This window comes from Callithrix jacchus, chromosome 15, assembly GCF_049354715.1.
Source record: "Callithrix jacchus isolate 240 chromosome 15, calJac240_pri, whole genome shotgun sequence".
In the NCBI taxonomy this organism is placed as follows: domain Eukaryota; kingdom Metazoa; phylum Chordata; class Mammalia; order Primates; family Cebidae; genus Callithrix; species Callithrix jacchus.
The window spans coordinates 51,769,056-51,794,773 of NC_133516.1; the positions used below are offsets into that span (position 1 = coordinate 51,769,056).

General features: G+C 37.5%; 1 protein-coding gene across 22 annotated transcripts in view; it reads left to right on the top strand.

Annotated features, from left to right (window-relative positions):
* MITF (melanocyte inducing transcription factor) overlaps positions 1-25,253 on the top strand; it is a 230,986-nt gene extending 205,733 nt beyond the window's left edge. For 11 of the 22 annotated variants that reach the window (XM_008982006.4, XM_008982009.4, XM_035276092.3 and 8 more), the window contains 5 exons: positions 5,225-5,342; positions 7,976-8,050; positions 12,590-12,665; positions 16,543-16,690; positions 21,761-25,253. In XM_008982006.4, the coding sequence (XP_008980254.1) occupies positions 5,225-5,342; positions 7,976-8,050; positions 12,590-12,665; positions 16,543-16,690; positions 21,761-22,162 (819 nt within the window). In that variant the 3' untranslated portion in view covers positions 22,163-25,253. The remainder of the gene's footprint in view (positions 1-5,224; positions 5,343-7,975; positions 8,051-12,589; positions 12,666-16,542; positions 16,691-21,760) is intronic. The other 11 variants (XM_002758544.6, XM_078351470.1, XM_035276093.3 and 8 more) reach the window with 1 other exon arrangement.
* Positions 25,254-25,718: the final 465 nt, after the last annotated feature.

Here is a 25,718-nt window from a genome sequence, read left to right on the forward strand (position 1 = left end):
ATGCTCCTGTCCTTTAGAATGAACACCTGGCTGGGCCTATGGCTCACACCTGTAATCCCAGCACTTTGGGAGGCTGAGGCAGGAGGATCACTTGAGACCAGGAGTTGGAGATCAGCCTAAGCAACACAGAGAGAACCTGTCTCTATTGAAAAATGTTAAAAAACAGCTGGGTGAGGTAGTAGCACATACCTGTAGTCCTAGCTACTCAGGAGGCTGATATGGGAGGATCACTTGAGCCTAAGAGTTCAAGGATTCAATGAACCATGATCATACCACTGTCCTCTAGCCTAGGCAGCAGAGCAAGACCCTATCTCTAAAAAACAAATTTAAAAATAAAAAAGTAGAATGAATCCTCATGCCTCTTCATTCAGTCTGCATTAGCCTTGAGGCTTTGTTCCTTCATTATCTGGTTGCTCCTAAACTATATTAAAGATTGATTTAGCATTTATTAATATGCCTAATAGGTGGCAAGCACCGGGCAAGGTGCTGTGGATGCAAAGATGACTAAGGTATGCTTCCTGTTCTCACGGAGGTGGGTGGGTACCAGTCTAGAAGGGGGAGACTCTTTTAGCTCTTTGAAGGGAGAAGGCTAATTTGGGAGGAGAAAGGTCATCTCAAGGGAATTTCCAGATAGGAAAGATCCTCTGGGCACAGTTGAATTAATTCCCAGACAGGAAAGGAGTCCCCTGAAACCACCCTTAGAAGTCACTGAGTTTATCCCAGCATCCTCTTATCTTCTTTATCCCCATGCTGGAAAGGCTAAATGTGGCTCCATTAGAGTTTTCCTCCAACTAATCTGTTTCAGCATTTTGCCATTAAAGGAAGGACAATGTAACTTCAACATTAGGAGCACAGACTCTGAACCAGACATCTAAATACATACTCTTGAGTGAGTTATTTGAGCTCTCTGCTTCTGTTTGCTTGTCTGTAAAGTGGGGATCATAGTAGCATCTCCTGCCACAGAATTAATGTGAGAATTATAAGAGGTAATCCCCCAAAAGTATTTAGAACAGTTGGGTCCTGATGAGCTCTCACTAAAAGTTAGTTACTAGCTCTTATTCTTGATGAACTTGAGTTTTAGTTGTCAAAATTAAATTAAAAAGCTACTACAACCTATTAACATTTTAATTTTTTTCACACAGTAAGTTTTAAATTTAACATTCTTCATGTTAGGCATTTTTTCTTTTATTTGATTATTTGAAATGCTTTATTTCAAGTTAACTACTTAGAAAAAAATAAAGTGGAAGGAACACTTGGAGAGGAAACTGTCCTAAGGGAATTGAAGTCTAGAAATAACTATTCTGAGAGCACAAGGGTCCTCTTGTACTATCACAAACAAAGAATAAAAGTCCCAGTTTACTTGTGTTAACAGTGCTCAATTGATATTCAGAGAAGGGGACCATCCAGAGAGAAAAAATAATAACATTTTACAATTATTTACTTGGAAAAATATTGATTTTTGTGAAGCACAGCATTGAAGAACTCAGTTCAGACCAAGGTGGGGCATAGACCCAGGCGCATCTACCTTCAATTTATATGTCCTGATTAGACTGTGGCTTTCATCTGTTTAAGGTACAGCTTGTGCTCTGGAAGTGAAATCTTGTCATTTAGGTAAATGGGCTGGATAAAAACCCAACAAATATGCGAAATATACATGTTAATAGGAGAAGTTTCTTCCTCTTTCTTAGCTCCAAAGGTGTTATTTTGACCTAATTATCATGTTAACTACACTTAGGGGGGAAGTTTTCTAAAGAATGACAGAATCCTTTCTTTTTAAAGTGCATGGCTAAATGACATATTTTAAATTACTTCTGTCAACCTTCCTTTTGGTAGCTTCAGCAAGGAACAGCTGTTGATACAAAGAACATACAGCACCATTTAGGACACAGTTTCTCCACTGTGGAAGTGATGACATTTGGGATAGATAAGTCTTTGTGGTGGGAGACTGTCCTGTGCATTTTAGGATGCTTAGCAGCATCCCTGGCCTCCACCCACTGGATGCCAGCAGCAAATCCCCCGCAGGTGTGTCAACAGAAAACACCTCCGGACATTGATCCGGGGAAACAAAATCAGCTCCAGTGTAGAAGCCCTGACTTAGAATAATGAGTGGTCACTTCAGCCTTGCAGATTCCATGATTTCTGCACTTAGGTTTGCATTACAGTCTGGTAAAAATTGTCATTTCATTGACATGTACTTAGTAATTAACATGGCAGACGGTTTTGTTGATCACAGTGTAAATAGCTCAACTGTCAAAACTGTAAAGTGGGAATCCAGTACTCCCTAAAAAATTATAATACTGTGTTGTTAATCATAGCGGTTACCACTTATTGATCACTTACGTAGCATGCACTGTGTTTCACCTACTTTATTAAATTTCGTAAAAACCCTGTGAGAAGAATGGTTGTCACAAGCCTCAGAGAACTTGCTTAATATCACACAGCCAGTTAGTAAAGAGGCAGGATTTTAATCTGGGTCTCTGACTCCTAAGCACAGGCTATAAAGCTCTGCCTCATTAATCAGTAGATTTGAGTATCCACATTTGGCTAGTAAGTGGTAGGGTTTTTATTTCCTCAGGTCTAATTGGAGATGAATGGAAAGTTGCAGTTTCTAATTGTTTAATATCAGCATGTTGATATTCTCCCCACCCCTAGTTCTGCTGTTAACGTGGGACATGAACCTCCAACCAAAAACTTTCATTCGGCAGTGGCAAAAACCTTGGCTTGCTTTCTGTAAAAATCAGTAAGATGCTGTACACGAAGTGCCGTTTTAGTTCCGTGCTTTGCCCAAAGTAGGCCCCCAAAAATGACATGACCCCCAGCAAAATATTCTGGCATGGTTTTTGCCGCCCACTCCTAATCAGCATGTATGGGAAAAGCAGCCAAAGCAGGGAATCTTTCAGAGAAGTAAATAGAGGGCTATAAGCTGCTTTTTCAACTGGAAGTAATGATGTCTGACCTCAGTAGAGCACTCAATGAAGCATCTTACTATAGGGATTTTGATTCATTTCCCTTATTGGTGTGCACTGTCGTCAATCCATGCTAATCACGGCAGTCCTTTCTATAGTTTTCACCCATCTGAATCCATTTCTCACTAGGTATCCCCCACTTTGCTCTTTGTCTCCCCAACCCTGTCCCTCAGGCTCTCTATGGCAGAAAGCATTCTCTCTCTTACTCATGGACATATGTCTTCTTTGGAATGTAGTTAGAAATATGTTCCTGTCCAGAAGAAGCTTAGAATTAGATGTCTGTTCAACGTAGGTCTATCAATGACTTAGAGATACTTATCACTTGCTATTATTTATCCATGACAAATCATCATAATAATACAGTGAGTTTTGTATACAATTTGCATATGAAAACATAATATATATGATTTGCATTTCTAGAGCAAGGGGAGTCATTTTTTTTTTTAGCTTATTGCCTTGAGTTTTCAAGTCACATTCTTGGTTTGTTAAAACCCAGAACTTTTCCCAAAATCTGAAATTGTCAAAAGATAGGGGAATAAAGCTTTGAAATCCAAGGAGTTACCAGACATCATGGCAGCTATGTAAGTTTAGTCTCTCTGGTACTTTACAGGGCTGTTTTGAAATGTGTGAGTGCCTTTCACTTTGCGTTAAATTGGACAAGAATAAAACTAAACACACACAGAGCAAAGTTGACCCCGAGAAGGTGACCTATTTCAAATAAAACCACTTAGTGAAATGACAGCTAATAATCAAAGGCACTTTTTATCAGTTACTTAGAGGGCCTTGAAATATGATTCAAGGGCATTTTAAATGACCACGATGTCTATTTTTGTGCATGTATATGGGGGTATTATATTAGGTTTTATGCATATACTATAAATGCAGCTTTCAAAAAGGAAGAAAAGAGGGAGTTGTATTCTGCTAGTCTGTCTGTCCTCCCTGCCCATTGCAATCCTGTTCGAGCCTTAGATTCGCATTGGAAAGTATCTCATTCCATGTCCATTGCTTCCCACCCAAATCTTCTTAGCTAGGGGTTTAATTCATAGAATATATGTTTAGAAGCCATCACAGAAATGGAGGCAATGGCTACCAGTGAGGGGAAGCACATTTGACTCTGCTTGTATTTTGTGGTATATTTTCATCTGTATGTTAGCGTTCACTTGAGAGGATGCAAGGTCCTCTGTTGAGTACAATTTTTACTAGATACCTCTCAGTCACTAAACACTGTAATCACACCTGAATGCTTTATGAATGTACTTTTCTCAGATGTAGAATAAAATTCAGTGTGTAATCAAGAAACGGGAGGGCTAAACAACATAGTCTTACCCAGTAATCATGGTTATAGAAATTGTTTGAATTATTCTAGAAATGGCACTTGTCTGCAGTGGAAGGAGTGAGGTCACTCAACGCTTTCTCCGTAGTTACTATTTCAAACTGAATTTCAGGGCATGGGAAAGGAGTTCATCTTGGACCTCTTCTATAAAAACAGACCTATAAACTGCTACAACCAGCTAATTACCAAGAAAAGCATACACACAACCAAAGAAGACTCACTGCTTTAAAACATCCCATTCAGAACTACAGGAAAAACTCTGATGCTGGCTTGGGGAAGGCGAAATATTTTTTTTTTTTTTTTGGAAAGTGTAAATTTTTGCCCCTTTTAAAAGTCCTTGGGCTCCCTCTTGTGGCTTTGTGGAAAATTTCAATTTCAAGGAAACGCTTTTTCTCTTTAGCAATAAGGAAATCATTTCTTTTCCAATTAAAAAAGCAATAACATGCTTTTATTGCTTTTCCTTATAAAAGAAAGAGAGAGAATAAGAGGTGGAAAAGAGAGGAAAGGAACAAAATTTACTTTAATGAGAAGTCGTATTTGGTGAAAAAGTCATATTTTATATACAATCCTGTTTTACAATAATAGCCAACATTCCCTGAATACCTACTGTATGCTACTAGTTGTACTAGATAATGCATTCACCACATTATGCTGAAAATAAACCTATCAGCTAGTTAGTATAATCATTTTATGGATGTGAGACTCTACTTTTCTCCCTCAAAGGGAACTAGTTGAGAAGACCCTGTAACTCTCTTTTAATATCTGTGAGTAAATGAAAAAGTAAACATCTCATATTTTCCTATTTCAAAAATGAGTTTTTGTATCAAATAATTTTTCTTAAATAAATCCTAGAGTAGAAAGTAGGTTTTATTTGAAAAAAGTAGGAATTGTTCAACAGTTAATTTCTGTTATTGTTTGTCTCTAGTTACCTGTCTCAGGAAACTTGATTGACCTTTATGGAAACCAAGGTCTGCCTCCCCCAGGCCTCACCATCAGCAACTCCTGTCCAGCCAACCTTCCCAACATAAAAAGGGAGCTCACAGGTAAACACTTAGCAAATGTGCCTCTTACTGTGGATTTCTGTCCACTTCCAGTAAGACAAAGTTATCGATACAGTAATGTGCAAACTATATCCACTCATGGACATAACTTTTATAGGTCCGTGCAGTGGTTAAAACATTGTACAATATTTTAAGATGGAGGATTTATACTTGAAAATCCTGTTTTTTTCAAGGAGATCCTTGAAGATCTACTGAGAATACTGGGAATCAGGGCCACCATTACCACATGTCACTAATCTCCGTGTCTATGGTGAAAGTGCCCTTTGTGTTGGGAGTAGTAGGCAACACTTTCAGCTGTAGCTGTCTCTACCCTACCTGATATGTATGTTTCTTACCAAGCCCCTAAAGGCATTTGAGTTTGAGAACCCAGATCTGAATTTTCCTTTGACACATTCGAGCCCACAGTTGGGATAGCATAAGAATATATTTCTTAGGTCTTCAGATGCCGCCTGTTATCTTTTGCTGTATTGTGTGCGAAGATTTATTATACAGAGGGAAAAAATTATAAAATGGAGCAATGGGTATTATTTGTTCTTGAGGCAAGTATGAAATTACCTGTTTCTCCACTTTGTTTAATGCTTTAGGGAAGACATTTATTTGGTCATTAAAACATGGCAGAAACTATATTAGAACTGGCATTCTACCATGGTGAATTTTATGACCCTTACCCCACCCCCTTTTTATTATTTGATCCTTGCATAGTGCTGGATTGGATGAACAGACTGAGAATATGGAATATGGATTTGGTACAGAGAATACCTGTTCCAGTCATGTCTTAAAAAAAATTTTTTTTTTTTTACAAAATAAGCAGGAGAAAGATGTTTTTAAAAAAACTATGGATTTGAGTGAAAAAAGGGTAATTAATAAGTAAAAACCACCCAAAACCAAAACACAAGAAGCTATCCTACCAAAAAGGAAAACTACTGCAAGACAACAACAAATGCAAGAATATCAGGCAGGCACAGTAGCTTACACCCGTAATCCCAGCACGTTGGGAAGCCAAGGTAGGCAGATTGCTTGAGCTTGGAAGTTCAAGGCTGCGGTGAGCTGTGATCGCACCGCTGCACTACAGCCTGGGCAAAAGGAGGGAGCCCGTCCAAAACAAAGCAAAATCAAACAAAACAACAACTTAAGAATCATTGAAGTGGAGGATATGTAAGTCATGCTTCTGTGTGAGGGAAAAAAACTAGAAAATGATTTGGATTGACCATCACAGTTGAAAGAATTCAACTTCTGAATTATATATATATACATGCACACATAGATATGCATATTATGCATATATAAATGTATGTATGCATATATATATGCATGTATGCATATATAATACTCATACAATAAATATATATGGTGTATATATATGCTTCAGTGGCTATAAGTTATGCTAAAAAGTTTTCTATTTTAAGATAAAATTCTAAATTATGATAGTGTAATGCTTCAACTATCACTTCTGAAAAGGAAATAACAGAGCTTCTGAATCCCAAGACTGGTCAAGTAACATTTTTTAAAAAATTCTGTTTTGTTTTGTTCTCTTTAAAGCAAAAAGTAGTCTCTTATCCCAGAGATCTCACAAGAGTTGCTATGCAAATAGAACTTTCCAAATGGAGTTGCCGCCAAATGCCTCTGTATGCTATTTCCATTTTGTTTTTATAGACTCAGGCTAGTAAATAGTTGTTCCTAAGAGTTATTAGATGATTTCATTATAGCAGATTTTAACATAATCTGGCAACAACTTCTGAAAAAATGAGTTTATTCCATGAACTAGTCAGAAGATACAGAGATCCAATTTTGGAAGCTTTTTTTTTTTTTTTTTTTTTTTTTTTTTCCTTCCTTCCTTCCTTCCTTCCTTCCTTCCTTCCTTCCTTCCTTCCTTCCTTCTCTTTTCTTTTCTTTTCTTTTTTCTTTTCTTTTCTTTTTTGTTTTGTTTTGTTTTCAGGGTCTCACTGTGTTTCCTGGGCTGGCATGCCGTGGTGTGATCATGGCTTATTGCAACCTCAACCTCCTGGGCTCAAATGATTCTCCCACTTCAGCCTTCCAAGTAGCTGGGACTGCAAGCATGCACCATCATGCTGGACTTATTTTTTGCAAAGACCCAGGCTGGTTTTGAAATCCTGGGCTCAAGTGATCTTTCTACTTCTACTTCCCAAAGTTCTGGAATTACAGGCATGAACCACCATGCTGGGCCTCTACTCAGCTTTTATATCAGCGTGTTACAAAGGCATCAAAAAAGGACTGAAAGGTTCTATGGCCTGAAAATAAAGCATATCAGGCTCCTGATTATAATAGAGTATCAACAGCAAATTGACATAGTTTTCTAATTGTTGATTTCTTTCTTGCTAGTATCTGTGTATGTTTACAGTGTGCCACAGATAATTTTTACTGGGTTTTTAACATTTTGTGGGAGGGCAGTTTTTGCATACTGTATATTTGATATATATATTGCTTTTGAAAGAGTGCAAGATTTCTAAAAAGATATCTTTTTTTAAAAAAACATCGTTTTACTTAGAGTCAAGTCAGATAAGCTTCCGTATGTTGGGAAATGAGATATTTTGTAGTTTACATTTTGTGCAACCTTGAACAGTTCCAACTTCTAATGACTTCATTCACGTGCACAGCGTGTATTTTTCCCACAGAGTCTGAAGCAAGAGCACTGGCCAAAGAGAGGCAGAAAAAGGACAATCACAACTTGAGTAAGTTGGTCTTATTTATGTTCTCGATGTTTCATATTAGGGTTAATGTTCCCCCATCTATCAAAAATGTTGCCAGAAATTCTGTGGAGGAAAGATGATTTCTACAGCTGTTAAAATTATCTCTTATGGAAGAAAATTGTATTTGACAGAAACCAAGCTATATATTTTCCCCATATTTTATCTCAGATCAAATTAAATTTTGTGTATATACTTACTTTCAGTTTCTGAAGAGTTTTTATTATTTTGTTGTTCTCGTTTATAGTAGTGGGGTTCTCTCTCTCTTTCTCTCTCTCTCTCTCTCTCTCTCTCTCTCTCTCTTTTGCTGAAGGGGAGAATTGATCCCCAACTACCCAATTATAAGTACTGCTCACACTGGAACTTATTAACAAAGGAGGATTAGGGGAGCACCTTCTCCAGTGAGATTTGAAAGAAAAAAAAAAAGAAACAGATCTGAAGAGGGGAGTAAATGCATGAGGTAGCCTCCTAAATTTCTGCTGTGATTCATGACTTAAAAAACAAAAGTCCTAAAGCATTTAAACTAATTTTTATGTGTTAATTTACCCTTGATCAATTCTTCACGTTGTTTCCTATGAATACTTCAATTTTTGTTTACTATAAACAAGTAAGACAAGTTGCACAGATAAAAAGGGGGGATTGGGCTCTCAGGTAGGAAATATTTTGTATGTGAATTTCTCATCTCATGGCCTCATATCCTCTGTTTTTTAAATTGATTTTTAAGAATGTGAGTCATATACAAACACTTTCTCCTTACAAAAATAACACAATAAGGCCAGAGTTCTCCTTTAGTTCCCAGGAAAATGCATGTTGGTTTCAATTTGGCATTGCTCTTCCTGACCTTTTTCTGTGTATTAAGAATATAGACACATGCACACAGAAAAGAAATAATACGGATTTGTACATGTTTTAATACAAATGGTATTATGTTGTCCATTTTATGTTGATTTTTTTTTTCTACTGAGCAGTGTGTTTTGAAAACCTTTTGCTGTTAGAAATCTAGATCTATCGGGCTGGGCACGGTGGCTCAAGCCTGTAATCCCAGCACTACTTTTTGAAAATGAATTGCATAGTATTTTACAGTGTGACTGTGTGGTTTTTAGTCACTTCCCAACTGCTGTGTGTTTATGTTGTTTCTAGTTTTTTCCTATTATAAACAATGCCACAGTGAGCATTTTTATATGTGTCTGTTTGTGTACAAGAAAGTTTGTTTCTCTATGTTAGAAACAAAACTGACAAATAGAACTGCTGGGTCCTGAGGGTGCTGGTTTTCACTTTAAGAACTACACCCCTCCCCGCTTCTCATGTCGGGTGTAAGAAGCTTTCCGTATCTTCACCAAAAGATATAAACAATTATCTCCAAGTCCTCCTCCAGCTTCTAAGTAACTTTACCCTAAGATATTAATTCCTTTAAAACACTTTAGAAACAAGATAATTAGGCATTATCCAAAACTACTTAAGTGAGATGTGGAAAACTGAGTTGGATCTTATGAAAAACAATAGATACCTATAATTAGGCACCTGAACTCTCAAGGCTAAGGTTGTCTGTAAAGTGCAAACATGATCCACTCAAACTCTGAAGGCTATGAAGCAATCTTAAAGTATCATCCAACCACTGGGAATTAATACTGAGGGTTAGATTGCTCCTTGATTTAGCTTTGTCTCTTCTAGGAATTTATTTTGTAAGAGTACTTGCCAAAATGTGCAAAAGGATACATCTATCTTTTCACTCATTCATTCATTCACTCATTCATTCAGCCATTAATATATGTTGAGCTGCTGTTTTGTATGATGTGAACCAGAAGATGAGTTTCCCATCCTGAGAAGCTTACCTTTGAGTTAGGGGTCATCTACCATGTATTACTGAGCGAGATGAGCAAGGGGTAGAATAGTATCTGTAATATCCCAATGTGTAAAAAGAACACACTGGGGAGAGATGTATTTGTGTGTATGTTTATGTGGATATGGATGTGCATGGGAGACAATCTAGATATCACCCTTATCAGTGACAATTTAGATGTTGAATGGTACAACATCTAAATTGGATGTTGTACCAGGCATATAGATGTTGAATGGTACAAAGACTTGGCTTTTACTTTTTCCTTAATACATCTTTGTATTTTTTGAATTTTTTCACTAGCTTATATCATCTTTCTAATAAATGGTTGGAATCGGAAGTCACTGAACTAAAAATAAAATGTAGTACACCTAGATATTGACAGTGAAAGATGTCAGCTATATGCTGGTGAGCGAAAAATAAAAAAGATAGATGCAGAGTCATTTTTAGTATGATTCCACTTTAAATGTTTTGTTTCTTATTTAACACATATTCGTTGAGGGCCTACTATCTGCCAGACACACACAGTTGCTTGGAATGCACCAGTGAATAAACATAAGAAATAGATAAATGGGATACATGAATATGGGATGGCAGAAAGTTCCATGTGGAGTAAAAGGACAGGCAAGGGAGTATAGTGTCAGGATGGGCATGGGAGGTGGTAGATCAGTTTCAAAGAGGGTGACCAGAAAGTCTCATAGGTGGTCTGAGTCTACCTGAGGGAAGTGAGGGCAGTGCCATTCACATATCTGGAGGTTGAATGTTCCAGGCAGGTAGAACAGCTGTATGAAGTCCTCCAATGGGACATGTCTGGCTTGCTTGAGAAATAGCAAGGAGCCAGAGGGGCTAGAGGAATTTTATGCTTATTATGTGCTTGGAAAAAAATAAGAAGAAAGTGTCATACTTCAGAGTTTTGGGGAAGGTCAGCTAGTGGATCAAGGACTCCACAATTCCTTCTTCAAAATCATCAAACATCACTTAGGGTTTCTATTTTATTAAAATCTAATGGTAGGACTTAGTATTATATAAAATGGATTTCATCATTGGAATAATCTCTCAGCCAAAAGAAACTGCCATTTATATTGGGAAAGCAGGAAATAACATTATTTATCTAAGTATACAGAATATTAGTGGATCCAAAAGAAGCATATATTACAGTATTTAGAGTAAATACTAATAGTTTTAATCCAATTTCTTAGATTTCAAATTATTAGGAACTTATTTGCTAGACTACATTAATTAGAGACATTTATCATTTCATATGCCTTATTATGTCATCCTCCCCTAAGAAGATGATAGTTGAACTTACACCTAGATTTATAAAATAGAAATGCTGCAAAGATATATGGTATAGCTAAAAATGCTAGACTTCAGTTCTAGGGCTGTGCTATCCAACACAGTAGCCATTCACCACCAATGCCTACTCAGCCTTGAAATATGGCTGGTCCAAACTGCGATGTAAAATTGAAAGTGTAAAATGTGCCCTGGATTCCAAAAACTTAGAAGGAAGAAAATAATGTTAAATATTTAATTTGTAAATGTTTATATTGATTGATTATATATTATTAAAATAATAATATTTTGGATATAATTGGTTTAATAAAATGTTAATTTCATCTCTTTCTCTTTACTTTTTAAATAGGACTACTAGAAAACTTAAACTTACATATGCAAATTACATTTCTGTTGGGTAGCACTAGGCTAGAGCATAGGTATTTTTTTGTGTGGCCCATGAGTTAAGAATGCTTTTTACATTTTTAAATGGTTAAAAAAGGCCATGCGCAGTGACTCACACCTGTAATCTCAGCAATTTGGGAGGTTGAGGAGGGTGGATCACTTGAGGTCAGAAGCTCAAGACCAGCCTGGCCAACATAGTGAAAGCCCCTTCTCTACTAAAAATAACAAAAATTAGCCAGACACGGTGGCATGTGCTTGTAGAGACAGCTACTCAGGAGGCTGAGGCACAAGAATCGCGTGAACCCAGGAGGTGAAGGTCACAGTGAGCCAAGATCATGCCACTGCACTCCAGCCTGGGTGACAGAGCGAGACTCCATCTCAATCAATCAACCAATCAGGCTAAAAATATATGTCGTTATATGAAAATTATGTACAGTGTAAATTTCAGCATGACAAGTAAATTCTAATGCTTTTCATTAGTAGAATTGCCTTGTAAAAAATTATGCTCAATTATTATAATTTGAATTTTGTCAGTAAAAAATTTGTGGAAATTTGTTTCCCTTCCAGTTAAATAAATACCTGTATAATATCCTAAATTTTGCTACTTATCCCACAAAGCCAGAAGTGCTAACTTCCTGGATCTTTGCAGAAAGTTTGCTGACTTCTGATCTACAGGGTTAGGTTAGAGTTTGGGCTGTTCACCAAGTATTGCTGGATGTCCTTGCTAAGTCCCTAATAACAGTATCTCCAAGGCAATTTCATTATTTGTAACTGAGGATAGTAACTGATTTCAGGGTTGTTAAAAGAGCAAATGAGAAATCATATGTATAAGAAAGGTCGCTTATTTTTAACTGCAATACAAAAACATGGTTAAAAATAGAGATAAAATTGGTTCAGGTTTCCATTGTCCTGACCTGGTGAAGTTAATATGCACATGCCTTTGATGAGATATGATAAACGCATACATGACACTGTTACTAATAGCCCTTTCCTGTGCTCTTTTCTTGAAGTTGAACGAAGAAGAAGATTTAACATAAATGACCGCATTAAAGAACTAGGTACTTTGATTCCCAAGTCAAACGATCCGTGAGTACAATTGCATGTTAATCTGCATCATATATTTTTCGCACCTGAATGTTTTTTCGTATGTTGTAAGAAATGCAGTTGTAAAAACTAAAGTTAAGAAGTCTCTCCTTCTCCCTTTGTTTCTGTTCCTAAATTCTTCTTACAGCTTTCTTTTGGTTAGTCTCATCGAACTAAAACTTCAAGACAAAAGCATTGAACTGTGCAAAAGGACTATGAAACACTAGATGCTTTGGTTGTGCCTTTCTGAAACCTAAGAATTATTTGCAAACAAATACTGAGCTTAAAAAAAGAATGCCTTTAATGGTTGATGAAGCACAGTACTTTCAACGGCTGTTAAAGCTGGATTTGTTGACTGTTTGCTCTTTGACTTGTACAGTGTCTCTAAATAGGCACTGATGAACAGACATTAGAGACTTCAAGTTTAATGATATTCAACAGACAAAAAAGGTCAATTGCTTTTATGAAAACTTGCCTACTTTTTGTATGTTTTACCATTCAAGGGGAAAAAAAGTAATGCTTTAATCCTCCTATTAAGCACAGGTCAGCTAATTTGGATTTCAGCTTTTGGTCTCTTTACCTACCCTGCCCCTTTCAGAGATCACAGCTGTGAAGGTAATTTTCTCAAGTCTTTCTTAACAGCCTATAGTTACCTGCAACATCAGCAGATAGGACAACAAACACACAGTTTTTATCCATTAGAACTTGGCCCATTTGAAGCAAGGGGCTAGAAAATGTATACATTTTAATGGCCCCCACAGGCATTCTATGAAATTAGCCTTTGAATATGACCTTTTAGCTACCTAATAAAATGTAAAGATGAAATCAAGTATTATTCATGCAAGGCTTATTAAATTTGCTATTCATATTATTGTTAAGAGAATTTGTAAGAAAATAAAACCATTACCTATTGTGAGGTGATTTTCATGAATGTACAGGTACGATTTCATCTTCAATGTTTTGCTTTCCCAGGTTTCAAAGAAAGGCATTTTCAAACCTGAAACATTTCAAATTCTCAGTTCTGCAGCACAAATTTATCCTACTAAAGGGCTGTGACCTTCATTTCCTATAGTCAGTCTTGCATGATAGTTGAAATTGAATTCCCATTTTCCTGTTCTTTATCGGCTTTCACTTTTTAGCATATTCTTTTAAACTGTAGCATGTGAATCTCTTTAGCAACATATTATGAAACTATGGGGCTGCAGTGAAAGCCTCTATTTGCATATCGCCTTTCCCCATTGTATTAGAATACTTACGTGTTTATAATCTGAACTGATAATGATCTTTAATTGTAGGCATTGTTTTAAGATAAAACTGACTATAATCTTTATGGTGGTTTTCCCACACCAGGTTTCTATAATGTACCTTGGGGCTGCTATAGAGACACAGTCTTACAGAACTGGGGTCTCAGCCCTGTACCTTTTCTCCCACCAGAGCAAGTCTGCTTTTCTTGATCTTTTATAATGGAGACCTGTGTACACTATTCTATGAAAAAAGAGTCCCTCTTATTACCAAACAAAAAAAGTTTGAAAACCCTTTCTTAAACTCAGAAGCATAATTGATTGACTGGATCTCACAAGGAAGCAAAACCCAAGATAACTGGTTGAAACAATCATGTATTTTAAACTGAGTGACTGCTCAAATATCCCAATTCTGATTTCTCATCTTGCAAGCCTATGTGAAGCATCATTTATTTTAATTACATTTCTCTCTGGCTGCTAAAGTTACTTCTCTTACTTTGGTCTTAGCTCTGAACATTAAGTCTCTGTGCTCACTTTGGGTATCTCAGGACATTTGCCTGGGTTGCCGTCTTTGGTGTTCAGACTCCAGGGATCAACCCCAGGGAATTCTCTGGGGCCTGCAACTGTTCCTTTCATGGGAGATTGTCTGTTTTGTTCTTAATGTAACCCATATGAGGATCAATTGTTTGGTGACTTGTTTAGTGACCCTCCGCTCATCAGTTCCACCTGATACTTCCAATCTGGTTTTGGCAGCTATAGATTATGGGATGGATGGTTCTCCATACATCACATTGTTTTTGTTTTCATCATCATACTTGTCATCATTATGATGAATATTGTCTATAAAAGGATTCAGATAATTTAAAGCAATATAGAAATATTACTTATGTAATTATAGTTCATTATTTTTCTGGAGTGCTATTTTTTTTAAAGTACTTTTACCTACATATTAATGGTGTTCTCAATTTTCTCATATACAAGTATATCGAAGCTCTACTGATTAAGAGCTGAGAGACATCAACTTTAGGCTGCCTAGCTTGGAATTCCAAAACAGTTTCTTACTAAGTGTCTAACTTTGGGGAAGATACTTGCATTCTTGTGCTTCATTTTTCTCATCTGTTAAAAAGGGGGACATCAAAATCTTCTTACCTAGTCTAGTTGCTTTGAGGACTCAATCACATAAAAGGAAGTATGATATAGTGGCTTAGAGCACGGAGTTGAGAGCCAGAGTCCCTAGACTTCCTGGCTCTGCCACTTTCTAGCTCTGTGACCTTGGGCAAATTATTTAACCTCTGTGCTTCAGGTTCCAGTCAGTAAAATGGCGATCATATTAGTACCTACTCATTAAGGTTGTTTTGCTTATACGAGTTGTAAAGTATTTTTGAAAGTGTCTGGCACATAGTAAATGCTATCGAAAGATAGCTATCAGCATGACTATATTGAGCCTTTAATACAGTGCTCATTCCATTATTTGAATTGTGTTTTTAACTTTCCAACAGCACATTCATGTAAAGTGGCTCCTTTGATTCCAATAACATACTTACTAGGCTGCTTACACAAGTATAGTATCATCATTTTGTATATGAGGAAACAGATACAGAGAGAAGCTACATAGCCTGCCCGTGATAATTCATGATAAAAAAAAAAAATAGAAGGATGCCAGTTTTATGCCACAAATAATTTAGTAGTGAGATCTCACAGATCTGTTTTACCATAGTTTATTTTTAGTGAGTGAACTTTTATAGTTTTAGAAACCTGTAACTGTTTAATATAGTGTTTAAGAAAACTGACTTTGTAATCAACAGACCTAAAGTCCTGGCTCTACCATATGGTAGTTGTGGGGCCTAGGACAAGTTGAATTGTCTGTGTTTCAACATGTGCACCAAGTCTCTGTCTCACAAGGTGCTTGTCTGGGTTAAGTAAGACAATGTATACTAACAGGGTGGGCAACGTTAGGCACGTGGCAAACACTCATGAATGGTAGCTATTACTAATGTATGATTATTGTATCTTTTATTTCTTTTGAGACAGAGTCTCACTCTGTTGACCAGGCTGGAGTGCAGTGCCACCATCTCAGCTAACCACAAACTCTGCCTCCTGGGTTCAAGCAATTGTCTTGCCTCAGCCTCCTGAGTAGCTGGGATTATAGGCACATACCACCTTGCCCAGCAAATTTTTGTATTTTTAGTAGAGACAGGGTTTCACCATGTTGGTCAAGCTGGTCTCAAACTTCTGACCTCATGATCCACCCACCTCAGCCTCCCAAAGTGCTGGGATTATAGGTGTGAGCCACCGCTCCCGGCCTGGTTATTATATCTTTAAAATTGAATGCTTTTAAAAATGATACAATAGACTTTGGGGACTTGGGGGGAATGTAGGGGCAGGGGAAGGTGGATGGGGGATAAAAGACTACACTCTGGGTACAGGGTACATGGCTTGGGTGATGGGTACACCAAAATCTCAGAACACCACTAAATAATTTATCCATGTAACCAAGCACCACTATTCCCAAAACTATTGAAATAAAATAAATAAAAAAAAAAACCATTCAGAAAAAGAGAAATGGAATGCTTTAAATATTGAATTTTCATTGAGCCTCAAATCCTAAAAATGTCTATTTTCCTTCATTTTCATCGCAGAGACATGCGCTGGAACAAGGGAACCATTTTAAAAGCATCCGTTGACTATATCCGAAAGTTACAACGAGAGCAGCAACGCGCAAAAGAACTTGAAAATCGACAGAAGAAACTGGAGCATGCCAACCGGCATTTGTTGCTCAGAATACAGGTACACGGCCTGAGTTGTGTAAAGTTTACTGCTTGTTACCAACTTCAAGACAGGACATAATGAGCCATAGGGGAGTTGACTTACATGATCCTAACACAGTGAAATCTTATTATTTGTGGATTCTGTATTTGTGAATTTGCCTACCTGTAACTCCAAAATCAGTATCTGTGGCACATCCACAGTCATTCTCGGACACGTGCAGAGTGGCAAGTTTGGGCTGCCCATGGCACGCATTTCCAGGTGAGACTGAGTGACCCTGCCCAAGGTTCACTGCTTTCTTGTTGCAACTCTCATCCTCTAAACAAGTGCTTATTTCATGGTCTGTTCAGTGCTTTCTACATTTTTGTGGTTTCTGTTGGTGATTTTGCTGTTTAAAGAGACCCCCAAGCATAATGCTGAAGTGCTGTCTAGAGTTCCTGAGAGCAAGAAGGCCGTGATGTGCCTTACAGAGAAAATACAGGCGTTGGATAAGCTTCATTCAGGTATGAGTTACAGTGCTATTAGCTGTGAGTTGAATATTCATGAGTCAACAACATATATTACATGAGGTTACCTTCCACAGAAACATACATAAAACAAGATTAAGTGTTATGACTAGGGTCTCACAGGAACCTAACCCTGCAATTCTCCTAGGAACAATGCTTCAGTGTTCACCAGTTCACTGTTCACAGTGACTTTATAGAACATAAAAAAATAAGCACTGACTATAGACATTAAATAAAAAGATGGCTTACTATTTGCAGGGTCGGGGAAGCAGTCGATGGTCAAAGTGTGGGTTTATAGGGAACTTGGGGACACCCAGAGGATCTTATGCTAAGGACATAATTCTTGGAGATAGTTATAAATGCTGGAATTGTAATATATATATCTTTCACTTAAACTATACACCTTTAGAAGAAGACATACTAATTTTATTAACCATGTGCCATTTGTGCATCATCCCGTTCAGTGAGTATATGCACCAGTGTAAGCAGGAGATGGGAAATTCCTCTTTGTTTCAGCTCCTGGAACTGCTCTCAGGTGCTTGGCCTCTCTTGCTGAGTGAAAGGACACTATTTCCTCTGAAATGATTCTCAAAAGCGGACTCTCTGTTATTGACCAAATGGGGTTTGTGAGGGTAATGTTAATTTGCTGACTTTGAACACAACCTATCTGAAAGAGTCAATGGCACCATATCTTCTTCTTGAGTAGACTGATACACCTTTTACTGGATTTTGCCATAAAGCAAGGGTTGTCTTTCAACTTTTCAGTGCAACTATTCATGGAGTTATTTTATGAAACAGCAATGAGAAATATGACATCCTAGATACCATTGTGTTTCACTTAGCGGTGTTCCTCCCGGAAGTTGAACTTTTCGGACAGAGCAATTCATTTATAATAATGGTCTCCAGTCTTCTGAATGCTTATATTTTGAGATGCCACATCTCTCATTCACTGCAGCAATTCCTTGGCTGTGGGGCAGGGAGGTGGGAAGCCGCTCCTCTGTAGGGGTGCTTTAGACTCTGGGTAGGGAAGTAGAGTTGTGTGTAATTTGAAAGTCCTACTTTCCCCTCCCCTCCTCTACTTTGGCTTTATTTGTTGGTTTTATGTTCTGTCTCTTCAATAAGTAGCCATAGGTATTTAATCTCTTGAACATAGTCTACCCATTTATAAAAGCAGCTTGTGGCCGAGCACGGTGGCTCATGCCTGTAATCCCAGAACTTTGGGAGGCTGAGGCAGGTAGATCCCAAGGTCAGGAGTTTGAGACCAGTCTGGCCAACATGGTGAAACCCTGTCTCTACTAAAAATATCAAAAAAAATTAGCTGGGAGTGGTGGCAGATGCCTGTAATTCCAGCTACTTGGGAGGCTGAGGCAGGAGAATCACTTGTACCCACGAGGCGGAGGTTGCAGTGAGATGAGATTTCACCATTGCGCTCCAGCCTAGGCAACAGAGCAAGACTGTGTCTCAAAAAAAAAAAGCAGCTTGTACTAATGTGTCATTTCCTTTTACAAGTATTACAATATAATAACTATTTTGAAAGAGAAGCTAGGTTTTGTTTTATTTTAGGGTTCCAAACATGTATATTCATATGAAATATGAATATTGTGAAATATGTGCATTGGAAATTCCATGGTGACGCTATCTTGGTTTTCTTCCAATGACGGTGTGAGGCAGCCTTTAGAACTTTTGCATATCACAGAAAACATTATTAATTAGGAAAGCTCTGCGATGCAACAAAGCCAGAGTTCTCTAGATGATATTTATCACCTTATTTAGAAATCTGAGTAATGCTTTAATCAACTGATAAATATTTTTAATTAAACAACAAAGGATTAGAGTGAGATGTTTGCCTCTCTTAATCCAACTTTATTATTCTTTTTCTGAAAAGACAATCTGCATGTGTGGAGGTGCTATTCTTACTGGCATGTGCTGTAGATTTACAAGAGTCCATGTTTTCAGCCTGGGCCTAAGGGCTTTCTTTCATTTTCACTCTAAGTGATTCACGCAAAAGTTTTCACAGAAGAAAGAGCATGACACCTTAATATCGGTGGAACTGCCATGGTATTAAATAGCTCAGGGCTTTAAAATGACACCTGAAGAAACTTGTGTTTCTGGAGATTATGTAAAGGAACTTGAAGGTACTTGTGTGACATCTCAAGCTCCTGGCTCTTACTCGTATTGCATCCAAAAAAGGATTTTGCAGACCCCAAAACCTTGAATTTAGACTGAATGTGGCTTTTCAGGCACATATGTTTCTCAGCTTGTGGGCAAAGGTTGAAAGGCCATGTCATGTGGACAGTCCTTCCCCTCTCTGATAAGGAAAGGTGACTTGCTTTGAATTTATATTCTATTGCTATACATTATTGTTTCACAATCATGGAAGTGATAGCATTTGAATGGAGAAGCAGAATGCTTATCGGGACTCAATTATAGTCTCTATGGTTCGTTTTAGGAATGCCCAGGGATACTCAGAAAGGGAAAAGGGAAAGAGCTTGTCTGGAAGGCATTTTGCCATGAGATACAGGGGGAGTCAATGGCATTTAGGAAGTGCATTAGTCAGCTAGTGCTGCTGTAGTGAAGTGACACTGACTGGGTGGGAAATAGTAGTTATTTTCTCACAATTCTGTTGTCCAAGATCAAGTTGTCAGCAGGGCTGGTCCCTTTCAAGGCCTCTCTCCTTGGCTTGTAGATGGCCGTCTTCTCCCTGTGTCTTCACATGGTCTTCTTTCTGTGTGCACCTGTCCCAATCTCCTCTTCTTATGAGGACACCAGTCCTATTGGGTTAAGGCCCACCAGTATGATCTTATTTTAAATTAGTCACCTCTTTAAAGGCCCTATATTCAAGTACAGTCACATTCCAAGGTATTCAGGTTAGGACTTCAACATTCAAATTTTTTCCAGGACACAGTTTAGCCAATAATAGGAATGTATGTGAGGAGGAAAGGAAAAACGTTGTTCATCTTATGGATGAGAACTTACTTGTTGAGTTAAAAAACGTACTTCCCCTTTGCCTTGGTGAGATGGGTTAAATGATGCTTCTAAAACTTAGTTAGTTGCATAGAACTTTCATAACTTTTGTTGTCACTACCCAAACTTTTTTACTTTATGGCACTCTTAGTGCTTTAGCAATCTTTTACCATCTCCCTAGACCCAAAGAAATACCTACTCTTTTTGTTAGGTCCAAACAACTTGTTAAGTATTTAGGTTCTATCAACTTGGTAGCCATTTGAAAAAAATAAAACATATCAATTGAAAGGAAAATATCATTTTTATTTTGTTATTAAATAACCACAGTACTTACTAACTGGACGCGTGTGCCTGTTGGGCACTGCACAACTTCTAAAGCCTTGGAATCAGAATGGACACCACCACCTTTGTTTCCCAGTCCACAATGATGTTCATGAAGCCCTTATTTTTCTTTAAGTATGGCAACCGCCAAAAGCTCAACTCTGCAATGTTACGATGTGGTTGAAAAGTATATAGCATTTCAATCTGATACTGAAAGAGAACTGTCTTGAGTTTAGTAGTTCTCAGGTAGTATTGCCATTGCCCTTGAAAGGTAGGACATCTCCAGTGCTCTGTGAGTTCATTGCAGCACCCGTGGGGACCTCAGTGCACAGTTGAAGGACCATGAAAATACATTATTCTTTACTAAATATTATTGTTAGGTCACATTTAAAACTTCATTTATATATTTTTCAACTTATCCTCAGTGTGAATATTAATATATGTGAGAGACCATCTCTCTATTTTGAACACATAATCAAATCTATAAAACACCTAAAATTTATTTCACATACTACCAGTGGTACCTCTACTATAGGATATTCAGAACTTATTAATTTAAAAGAACAAAAAACTTTTATTTTGAGGATTTATTGTTTTCCAATTATTTGTTTTATTTATTTATTTATTATTATTATTTTTTGGAGACAGAGTCTTCCTCTGTCACCCAGGCTGGGGTGTAATGGCGTGATCTCAGCTCACCGCAACCTCCACCTCCCAGGTTCAAGCAGTTCTCCCTGCCTCAGCCTCCCAAGAAGCTGGGATTGCAGGCGCCCACCACCATGCCCAGCTAGTTTTTGTACTTTTAGTCAAGACGGGGTTTCACCATGTTAGCCAGGCTGGTCTTGAACTCCTGACCTCAGGTGATCTGTCTGCCTTGGCCTCCAAAGTGCTAGGATTATAGGCGTGAGCCACCACGCCCAGCCATCCAATGTATCTGATTTTTTAAAGTAGACTTTATTTTTTAGAACAGAATTTTAGTTTTTGGTTCACAGCAGAACTGAGATGAAGCTGCAGATATTTTCCATATACCTCCTGCCCCCAAGCATGTACAGCCTTCCCCATTATCAACATTCCCTACCAGAGTGGCACATTTATTAGGATCAAGGAACCTGTAGTAACGTTTCATTATCCTCCAAAGTCTATACTTTACATTCCCTCTTGGTGTTGTACATTTTGTGGGTTTGGCCAAATGTCTAATGACATGCACCTACCATTATAGTATCATGTAGAGTGGCTTCACGGGCTTAAAAGTCCCCTGTGCTCTGCCCATTTCAGTATTTTATCTTTACTCTTTTTATAGGAACTTGAAATGCAGGCTCGAGCTCATGGACTTTCCCTTATTCCATCCACGGGTCTCTGCTCTCCAGATTTGGTGAATCGGATCATCAAGCAAGAACCCGTTCTTGAGAACTGCAGCCAAGACCTCCTTCAGCATCATGCAGACCTAACTTGTACAACAACTCTTGATCTCACGGATGGCACCATCACCTTCAACAACAACCTTGGAACTGGGACCGAGGCCAACCAAGCCTATAGCGTCCCCACAAAAATGGGATCCAAACTGGAAGACATCCTGATGGACGACACTCTTTCTCCTGTTGGTGTCACTGATCCACTCCTTTCGTCAGTGTCCCCCGGAGCTTCCAAAACAAGCAGCCGGCGGAGCAGTATGAGCATGGAAGAGACGGAGCATGCTTGTTAGCAAATCCTCCCTGCACTGCATTCGCACAAACTGCTTTCTTTCTTGATTCATAGATTTAATAATTTACCTGAAGGGGTTTTCTTGATAATTTTCCTTTAATATGAAATTTTTTTTCATGCTTTATCAATAGCCCAGGATATATTTTATTTTTAGAATTTTGTGAAACAGACGTGTATATTCTATTTTACAACTACAAATGCCTCCAAAGTATTGTACAAATAAGTGTGCAGTATCTGTGAACTGAATTCACCACAGACTTTAGCTTTCTGAGCAAGAGGATTTTGCATCAGAGAAATGTCTGTCCATCTTATTCAGGGGAAACTTGATTTGAGGTTTTTATGCCTGTGACTTCCTTGGAAATTAAATGTAAAGTTTAATTGAAAGAATGTAAAGCAACCAAAAAGAAAAAAAAGAAGAGGAAAAGAAATCCATGCTAACCCTTTTCCATTTTATGTCTATTGATTCATTGGTACTGCCTTAAAGATACAGTACCCCTCTAGCATTGTTTAGTGTTTATACTGCAACTATTTAAAGAAATACTGTATTCTGTGAAACACAAAAAAATGCAGCCTTTTCATGAGAATCATCTGGTTAGAAAACATAACTGATACCAACCGAAATTTAAGGGAGTTAGACCAAGGCTCTGAAATATGAAGTCTAATCTTGCTCTCTTTTATTGTGCTGTTACAGTTTTCTTCATCAATGAGTGTGGTTCAGTTTTTCGTAAGATATATTTTATTTTGAAATGGAAATTAATGTCCTCTCAACGTAAAATGTTGAGGGGCACTGAAAGTATGTTTTACTCTTTTTTTTTTCACTTTTGCTTTTGATAAGAAAACCAAACTGGGCATATTTCTAATTGGCTTTACTATTTTTATTTTTAAATTATGTTTTACTGTTCATTTGCTTTGTACAGATTCTTTATTATCATTGTTCTTTTCAATATGTTTGTATTAATTTGTAAGAATATGCATCTTAAAATGGCAAGTTTTCAATATTTTTACAATTCACTGGTGGTTTTCCGCATTCTTTGTACACCCATGAAAGAAAACTTTTATGCAAGGTCTTGTGTTTAAAAGACAGCTTTGAGAATATTTTATATATTACAGTCTCGCCCGGAACTGTTTTTAGACACATTTTAAGGTGTAGTATTAATAGGTTAAAACCAGGCTTTCTAGAAAGAATAAACTTACATATTTATTTTTAGGATATGAAAATAGCAATATTCTTGGAGATGGATAACCATAGCATTAATACGCCCATTATGGCCATTTAATTGGGGTTCATTTCAGCAAACTTGCTGAATTTTGTTTTAAAGAAAGAAATACTGTATTGGCAAATTACTGTTACTTGATAACCATGTTTTAACAAGGAGCAATGTTGTAAAGTTAGTTTCAGTGCATTATCTACTTGTGTAGTCCTATGCAATAACAGTAGTGTCACATGTATCAAGCCTAGATGTTTTATACAGATGCCATATAGTGTTATGAGCCAGGCTGTTGAATGGAATTTCTCAGTAGCAGCCTACAATTGAATAGCAAGTGGCATAAAGCATATCCATTCAGAATGAAGTGCCTTAAATATAGCAGTAGTCTTTTTTGGACTAGCACTGACTGAACTGTAATGTAGGGGAAAGTTTCAAGATGGTATCTATAGTCAAGAGGAACATGTAGCATGGTGCCTATGTAGACAATATAAGAGCTTCCAATTTTCCTTCAGATATTTTTAATATTAAATATATTTTAGTGACAGAGTGCCAACTTCTTTCATCAGGAAACCTTATTCAGGAGGGTTTTTTTTAAAGTGTTTAAATGTCAAATGTGAATTGGTGATGGGTGATGGAGGGTTCAGAGAGAAGGAGTGATCGTCAGATGTGTGAATGAACGGTTTAGGTGAAAATAATCAACTGCATAGTTCCCATGCACGCTGGGCAATGAGAATCCTTGGAAACATTGGTGATGCTATCAGTTTTATAGCTTTATTACTTAAGGGGGTAGGGAAAATTACTTCCCATTCTTTCAACCCCTTTAACTGTATAGCTCTTTTCCTAGAATAGTGATGCAAATCTGCATGAACAGCTAATTGTACCATAGTATTCATTGATACAATCATAGCATTGTCTATTTTTCTCTTCATATTTATATGGGGGGGGCGGGCGCTGGATGCGAAAGTTGAAGATCTTGATGCTATGATATTAGTTTTCCTTAGCTGACTTTGAGGGTTTTTAAAAATAAAGCAAGGTTGACTAACCTATGGCCAAGGGAACAGGACCATGGTTAAGCAACCATATAGAAAGCTTTGTTGAAAGAAAGTATGGCATCTTGTACCACTGCCCTGACTGTTGCAACTCCTAACCTTGCCATTGCCTGCCTCCCCATCCCCTTCTCCTTAAGAGACAATTTTTGCAGGTGGCAGGTGAGCAAGCACAGGAGAATGCTGCAATCTTGGGGGTGGTTTTATTTATTTCTTTTTGCCAAATAGAGTGTGGATTCGTTTTAGGCATTAGTTAAGCCAAGAGGCAGTGGTTTGGGCTTGTCGTTTGTAATGAGAAAACGATCCACATCACTCCCCCTATCCTTGGGTACAGAATTGTGACTCGAGGTTGGACCTCCGTATGGAGTGACCAAAATGCCGAAATTGTCCGTCTGCCTCTGGGTAGGACAATGGAAATACCAAACTTTCTGACTTCGCCAAAAAGCATACAAGCAACCTGGTCATATATAGGATGACAAAATTCTTTCTGGTTGTTTTCAAACAATAAAGCAATAAGAACAAATACAATATACAATACATAGGAAGTTAAAAGATATAAAGCACAAAGGAATGCACTTATTAATATTTTTTAAAAATGCACTGGGAAAAAGTTGATGTCAATAACAGTAGAAAAAAGCCCTATTTCTTGATAAAAATGATAAATGACTGCCTCTTGCAGATGCTTGGTACTGTAATGTTAATAATAGTCACCTGCTGTTGGATGCAGCAATAACTTCTGTGTGGTCCATAGCACTGTATATTATGGATCGATATTAATGTATCCAATGAAATAATCGACTTGTTCTTGATAGCCTCATTAAAGCATTTGGTTTTTCACATAGTGGTGGCCTATTGTGTTAATGCCAATTTTGAACGTTATTTGCCTTATCAAAAAATGGTAGTGCACATTTTCTTCTGATTTAATGAATAGCAAATTGCATGAAAAATTTTAAAGTGCCAGTAAGTACTTTTTTTTTGTTTAAAATGCCACTCTAAGATGTTACTTTTTGGTTTTAAACATTTTTGATTACTTTATGACTTACACTCAGATGAGCTATAATTATGCAGCTTTTTTATCCCCCTCAGAATTTGGGGAGATTTTAAACTCCCAAATACCAAGACTTCGTTTTAGATATAGGAGTTTTATTTAAAATGTTTCAGTGAGAGGTGGCTTTAAAAAAGAGAAATTGTCAGAGAAACCCTTGCATATTTACAGAAAAGATACTGGGTTTTTAAAATACAAATTTACAATAATGAAAGCTTAATATACTCCAGCTGCCAGCTCCTAGTTGCTTTTTTTTTT